This window comes from Castor canadensis, chromosome 4 (genome assembly GCF_047511655.1).
Source record: "Castor canadensis chromosome 4, mCasCan1.hap1v2, whole genome shotgun sequence".
Taxonomy (NCBI): Eukaryota; Metazoa; Chordata; class Mammalia; order Rodentia; family Castoridae; genus Castor; species Castor canadensis.
In genome coordinates, this window is record NC_133389.1 from 178,297,578 (window position 1) to 178,304,635 (window position 7,058).

The following is a 7,058-nucleotide window of genomic DNA, read 5'->3' on the forward strand; positions in this document are numbered from 1 at the left end:
GAGGGGGCCAAATTGGTCCCTGCCATAGTCTCCTCAGCACCCACCTTCTCTCCCACACCTATCTGTCTCTGACTGTATGCTGAGTCCCCCAGTTGGAAAGAAATAGGCCTGGGGCAGGGGCAGCTAAGTTGGAGCATGAGGATAAAAAGGGTGGGCGTTTTTTTTGGGAACACAACAGGGCCCCTCTCCCCCTGACTGGTGCAGGTAATCTGAGCCCAGCATTGTGCATATTCTGGGACAGCTGATGATGCTGTGGTCAGACAGCTGGTGAGGCTGGGCCAGGCTGGCTGGGGTGGGAGTGGAGGCTGTCACATGACACCGTAGCCCATCTCTCTCTGCCTTGGATCTGGGGAGCTGCCATCCCACCCCTGTCACTGGAAAGAGCTGAGGCATCATGTATGGGGGCCAGAGGCCACTGCTTCTCCTGCTGCTGCTGGCTGTCTACCTGGGTGTGACACAGGGGAATTGGGGATGGAGGGAGCAGAGGGGTCTCAGGGGACAGAGGTCCTGGAGGGCTATTGGGTTTGCCCTAGTCCTGGCATTCTGAGTCTGCACTTGCTCCTCTGTTTCTCCCTGCTCCTCCATGGCAAGGCTCTACTGTCCCCTGCAGGGGCCCAGGGCCAAAACCAGGAAGAGCGCCTGCTTGCAGATCTGATGAGTAGCTACGACCCCCACCTGCGACCAGCAGAACGAGACTCGGACGTGGTCAACGTCAGTCTGAAGCTGACCCTCACCAACCTCATCTCCCTGGTGAGCAACAGGAGGGAGAAGGGGCCTGCTGAGAAGAGGAAGACCCACACTCAGCACCCAGGACGGAAAAGGGCCCCACAGGAGGAGGCATGGGATAAGAAACCTTCCACGATGTGGGGCACTGCTTGAGGCTGGGGTCTCCTGGTCCCATAAATGGCCAGTGGGGACTAGTACCTGGGGCAGAGGAAGACATAGGGCTTAGTCCTTTCTTCTGCACCTCCAGAACGAACGAGAGGAGGCCCTCACCACTAACGTCTGGATAGAGATGGTAAGAGGGCACTCTGCCACTCTCCTTTGCCTATCAGGGCCCATGGTCTGTGGCCCTGGTCTCCTGAGAGCTGCCAGGGCCTCCCTGCCTCTTCAGGACTCCTGGCTTGACGTCCATTCAGGCCACTGTGCAGTTCAGGGCAGAGGCCTGGTAAGTGCCCCTCCCCCCCACAGCAGTGGTGTGACTATCGACTACGTTGGGATCCACAAGACTACGAAGGCCTGTGGGTGCTGAGGGTGCCGTCCACCATGGTGTGGCGGCCAGATATCGTGCTGGAGAACAAGTGAGATGAGCATGTGGGCAGGGCTGGGGGACAAGGGGCCTGGTTCTCTAGTTGCTGGCAGGAGTTACCACGCCAGCCAGGCATGGAGGGTGTTTCACTCAGGGCCAGCATTTTGCAAGAGCTTAACAGTGTTAGAGGCTATTGCCATTTTTGTTATTGTTACTACTAACGGTCATAGAGGAACAGAAGCAGGACTAGGAGGTGGGACTGGGGAAGCCTGCCCGGGTGGGGATGGCAGGGAGGCTGCTGGGGACAGTAGGACTTACAGGTGGGTCTGTCGGGGGTGGCAGGCTGAGGGTTGGTGTCCCCAAGCCCCCACCCACATGGGGCAGAGGGCTGCTATGGGGTTATGGGGTCTCTGCTGGGGCTCCTGGGATCTGTGCCCATGGCCCCATGGCCTGGCCTGTGCACACAGTGTGGATGGTGTCTTCGAAGTGGCTCTCTACTGCAACGTGCTCGTGTCCCCTGATGGCTGCATCTACTGGCTGCCACCTGCCATCTTTCGCTCTTCCTGTGCCATCTCCGTCACCTACTTCCCCTTTGACTGGCAGAACTGCTCCCTCGTCTTCCAGTGAGGCCACTGATGGCATGGGAAAGGGAGGGATGTGTGTAGATCCAGGGAGCTGCTCTAAGTGGGGCCTGGGTAGAGGAGGGGACAAGCATTCTGGGTCACCTCAAGGCCATGATCCTGGCTTCATCTCTCCCAGGCTCAGGTAGAGGCTCCTGAAGGTGCCCAAGGCCCTTCTGCTAAGTCCTGTCCTCTCACTCATCCTCCTTCACTGCCTCAGTTTCCCTGCATGTACCCTGAGGGGAGAAACTAATGTTTGTGTGGGTGGGGGGTGAGAACACACAGACATGCCTGCACACAGAAGAACCACCAGGCAAGCAGGATGTCCTGGGAGAAAGGAGCCTGACCAGAACTAGAGCTAAAGCTTGTTTGTGGCCCAAGGCACACCTGGTGTGTTCCCTCATCCATAAGCGAGGCGAGGGCCTGGAGGAAGTTTTCCTATATTTTAGAGGAGTAGTTTTTTTGCAAAGACAGTTGGCGGAAGGTCCCTCAATAATCAGACTGAGAGGTCATCTCATGGTGGGCATGTATTTTCTACATTATGGTTCTTGGTAGTAGTAAGAGGGACAAACACAGAGCAGCCCTGCGTTTGTTGACCAGTTGACGGTATTGAGTTGCAGCCTCCCAGTCCAATAACTGACACACATCCTGGTCCTCAAAGAGCCTATGTCTCCCCTGCCCTCCCCACCAGGCTTTCAGGAGAATTCAGAAGTGCAGCGCTGCATTTACTGAAGCCAAATGCCTCCAACAGTCCTCAGTTGACTGTCTGACCTTACGGCTGGGAGAGGAGGCCCCCTTACTCCAGTTTATCCTCTTTCCCTCTGTGCCCCCAGGTCCCAGACTTACAGTACCAGTGAGATTAACCTGCAGCTGAGTCAGGAAGATGGGCAAACCATTGAGTGGATTTTCATTGACCCTGAGGCCTTCACAGGTAACCCCTATCCAAGGACTCCTGGGCAGCCTCACAGGACCCCTGCTGAATGTGGCTGTGGGGGTAAGGCCAGACTAAGGCCATACCCCTCTCAATGTAACTCAACATAAAAACTACAGCAAACTATAGAATTAAAAAAAAAAAAACGAAGAACTGGGCATTCTGGTGCATACCTGCAATCCCAGCACTCTGGAGGCTGAGGCGGGAGGATCCTGAGTTCAAGGCTAGTCTGGGCTGCATATGGAGACCCTGTCTCAAAGAATGATCCAATGAAGTTCTGACTTCTAGGAGATTAATAGCCAATCTCCCATTCCACTTATATCTCTGGGGCTTCCTAAGGCACGTGCTGCCCCTGTAGCCTCCTTCCAGCTGCAGGTCTGCCCAGATCACACCCCCTGTGCCCACCCACAGAGAACGGGGAATGGGCCATCCGGCACCGGCCAGCCAAGATGTTGCTGGATCCGGTAGCACCAGCGGAGGAGGCGGGCCACCAGAAGGTGGTGTTCTACCTGCTCATCCAGCGCAAGCCCCTCTTCTATGTCATCAACATCATCGCTCCCTGCGTGCTCATCTCCTCTGTCGCCATCCTCATCTACTTTCTTCCTGCCAAGGGTACCTGGGCTCATGGGAGGCCAGGGCAGGTCCTGCTTGGGGCACAGAGTGGCACCATGATCCAGGACCAGGGCAGTGGGCTTCTTGTAAGGTGAAGGGGTTCCTTTGAGGGTGGGCAGAGGGAGGAGAGACCTGCTCTAAGGGCTTTTGGTCATGGGCAGCGGGCGGCCAGAAGTGCACAGTGGCTATCAACGTTCTCCTGGCCCAGACCGTCTTCCTCTTCCTTGTGGCCAAGAAGGTGCCCGAGACCTCCCAGGCAGTGCCGCTCATCAGCAAGTAAGGCTGGTCCTCACCCTTTTCACCTCCTCCTGGGTTTGATACCTAGTACTGGTAGGTATCAAACCCAGGACCTTGGTAGCAAGCACTCTGCCATGAGCTACATCTCTAGCCCTCCCCTCCCTTGCAGTCTCAGTCATGCCTTGACCCCCACTCTCCATGAGGGAACTTGAGGGGAGTAGCCACTAAGGGTGGGTAGCATCTGGGCCTGGGATGCCTAAGGGCCACCCAGCCTTCTGCTCACCCTGATCTTGACAGGTACCTGACCTTCCTCATGGTAGTGACCATCCTCATTGTCGTGAATGCTGTGGTCGTGCTCAACGTGTCCTTACGGTCCCCCCACACTCACTCCATGGCCCAAGGGGTCCGAAAGGCAAGGTGCCTCCCTGCCCACTTGGGCATCTTGTGCAGCCCACTCACATGTGCTTCCCCCTTCACCCCTGTTCCTATTCCCTAACTGCAAAATTCATCAGCCTCCTGCATGTATATTCAGGCATGTGCCACAGTGGATGAATAATAATCCAGTGCTCACCAGGTGTCAGGGAGAATACATAATTAACTTAATCTTCATATAATCCCTATTAAGTGAGTGTTAGTATCATCTCCATTTAGATGAGGAAACTGAGGCACAGACAAAGTAACTTGTCCAAGTTTATGCAGCCAGAAAGTGAAGAAGTCTGAATTCCAGGAAGTCTGATTCCAGTCTGTGATCTGCAGCCCACCTGCAGCAGACAGATGGGGCCCTTGTTGCAAATGAAGATTCCCAAGCCCACTCCAGGCATGCTAGACTGGAATAGAGGCAGGGAGGGGACAGATATCTGTGTGTTTGTAACAAGTGCCTTGGTGACTCAGATGTGCACAAAAGTTTGGGGCCCCAGACTCTGTGTCTAGGGCAGAACAGCCAAACTGTACCAGGGCTCAGTTGCTGCCACGAATGCACTGGCCCCAGGCCCACTTCCAGCTTCTGCTCTGCAACTCAGCCAACCAGAGTACGCCCTCTTCAGGTGTTCCTGTGGCTCCTGCCTCAGCTGCTTCGGATGCACATCCGCCCGCTGGCCCCAGCAGCTGTGCAGGACACCCAACCCCGGCTCCAGAACGGTTTCTCCTCAGGGTGGTCCATCCCAACTGGGGAGGAGGGAGGCCTCTGCCTGCCCCGCAGTGAACTTCTCTTCCGGCAGAGGCGGCGTGATGGGCTGGTGAGGGCAGCACTGGAGAAGCTAGGTGAGGCCCAGAGTTGCCCCTGGGGACATTACTGCTGCAGACTCAAGATGGGTAGGCAGGCACAGCCAATGAGTTCTGGACAAATGTCTAAATTGGGAAGAGAGGGACTGGGGTCTCAAAGGAGAGGCCACCTTCTCTGCCTGTTCCCCTCCCTTTTACTTCCAAATCTTACCCTCTCTTCCATCAGAAAAAGGCCCAGAGATGGCACAGAGCCAGGAGTTCTGTGGCAATCTGAAGCAGGCTGCCCCAGCCATTCAGGCCTGTGTGGATGCCTGCAACCTCATGGCCCGCGCCAGACACCAGCAGAGTCACTTTGACAGTGTAGGCTGGGGCAGGGTAGAGTGGGTGGAGTATCTGGGCATGAGATGTGGGCAGAGTGGTGTGTCCAGAGCAGAGCAGTGAGAAAGGAAAAGCAGTGCTAGGAGCAGGGAGGAGGGGGGGGTACCTCAGGGACAGGGACCATGGAAAAGATATGATGGACTTAGACAAAAGTTGACACAGGCCCAAGGAAATGGAGAGTAGAGGTTTGCCGGAAGCCTGAGGATGGAAAAGGGAGCTGGGCCAGCTGGATGTCCCACTGGTCATCCCACACCCTGCTTCTCCCACCCTCAGGGGAACGAGGAGTGGTTCTTGGTGGGCCGTGCGCTGGATCGTGTCTGCTTCCTGGCCATGCTCTCACTCTTTATCTGTGGCACTGCTGGCATCTTCCTCACGGCCCACTACCACCAGGTGCCTGCCCTGCCATTCCCTGGAGACCCCCGCCCCTATCTGCCCTCTCCAGACTGAGCCAACCAATCACTGCTGGGCCCAGGGCAGTTGTATTTGTGAGTCACGCTGTCTTCTCCACTGTGCTCTGTTGCTGAGGTTATGAGTGTGCTCTTCAGGAAGTATCCAAATGGTCCTGAGAAGAACTGGGGAAAATAAAGAGATGGAGCTGGAGTCCTGGAATGGCTGGGGATTGGATGGTGGTCAGGATACAGTATTGGGATCAGCATTCACTTGGCATTGGCTAGCTCATCCTGGCATTACCCATTCTTCCATGTAGCACACTCCCCTCACTTCACCAAAACATTATTACCTTCAGTCATTTTGAAGCCCTAAGGTCTCTGTTCTGCATGATGCCTCAACCTGGGCAAGGTTCTGTCCCTTCAAGTCTGGGAAAATCTTCCCTTTTATGAGTCCTCCCTGAAGATGGGCAGTCAAGGGAGGTGTGAAGAGCTTTCTCCAAAGACGGGCAGGGAGTGGTTGGTGGTGCAGTTCAGTGGTGCAGGGCTTGCCTGTGTGTGAGGCACTGGATTCAATCCCCAGCAATGAAAAAAAAAAAGAAAAAAAGGGAAGGGGGACAGGAGCACATGCCAGCTGGCATGGCTCTGCCTTCTGGGTACCATGAGTACCCAGTACTCACCTGCAGGAGGGCCTTTCCACTCGTGTGCATTTTTTTTTGCCATTAATTACAAAAAAATTCTTGAATTTTATCATCTTTTTCCATTGTTAGAAATTCCTCACAGCACCACGGACAGACAACTCTTCCCCCCGTTTCATTTGGGAAAACTGGGACTCAGAGTAAGAGAGACTCCCTAGAACACTGGCGGTTCAATAAGGTCTGGGGTCCAGAATTCCTGACTCTGACCCAATTACTCATTCTTAGGAGGGTCCTGTGGCCTAAAACGTGGACCCTTGTTCCCTTTCTTCTCAAACGCAGGGCATTTCCTGCGGGAGAGGCATGGCCTTAAACTTGAATGACCAGGGGACAATCAAGGGCAGGTATGCTCCTTGAGCCTGTTTCCTCATCTGTAAATATGCACAGGAATATCAATTTCTACCAATCCTTACTGAAGGGTCAAAGGTGAAGGTGATTCAAAGAATGTTAAAGTGCCACATAAGGCCTGACAATGGCACTTGTTGAGAGGGGACGGGAAAATATGCCTTCCCCAAACACAGGGTTGTTGGTTTTTGGGCTCCATCACCAGCAGGTTCATTTTATTGACTCCAGTGTGTGATGTGCATGCAGAAGTCACTGTCATAAGACCCTAGGGAGTGGTGGGGGCAAGGACTTTGGTGGAGGAGGTAATTTAATGGCAGTGACCATTTCAGGTTTCTGTAAGCCCCTTACTAGCTTGGTTACCTGAGAGCGACTTTCTCAACCTTT

At 54.6% G+C, this 7,058-nt stretch overlaps 1 protein-coding gene across 2 annotated transcripts; it reads left to right on the forward strand.

The window, feature by feature from the left end:
- Positions 1–348: 348 nt before the first annotated feature.
- Positions 349–5,842, forward strand: Chrng (cholinergic receptor nicotinic gamma subunit). 2 transcript variants are annotated; one of them, XM_020172800.2, is made up of 12 exons: positions 349–449; positions 611–750; positions 974–1,018; positions 1,192–1,301; positions 1,717–1,872; positions 2,703–2,800; positions 3,212–3,412; positions 3,574–3,688; positions 3,947–4,061; positions 4,693–4,909; positions 5,097–5,230; positions 5,522–5,842. In XM_020172800.2, exons 1-12 carry the CDS (start codon positions 395–397, stop codon positions 5,693–5,695), a joined length of 1,560 nt encoding a protein of 519 aa, XP_020028389.2. In that variant the 5' UTR covers positions 349–394; the 3' UTR covers positions 5,696–5,842. The 2 variants fall into 2 exon arrangements, with proteins under 2 accessions (XP_020028389.2, XP_020028390.2); XM_020172801.2 differs by lacking the exon at positions 1,717–1,872.
- Positions 5,843–7,058: the final 1,216 nt, after the last annotated feature.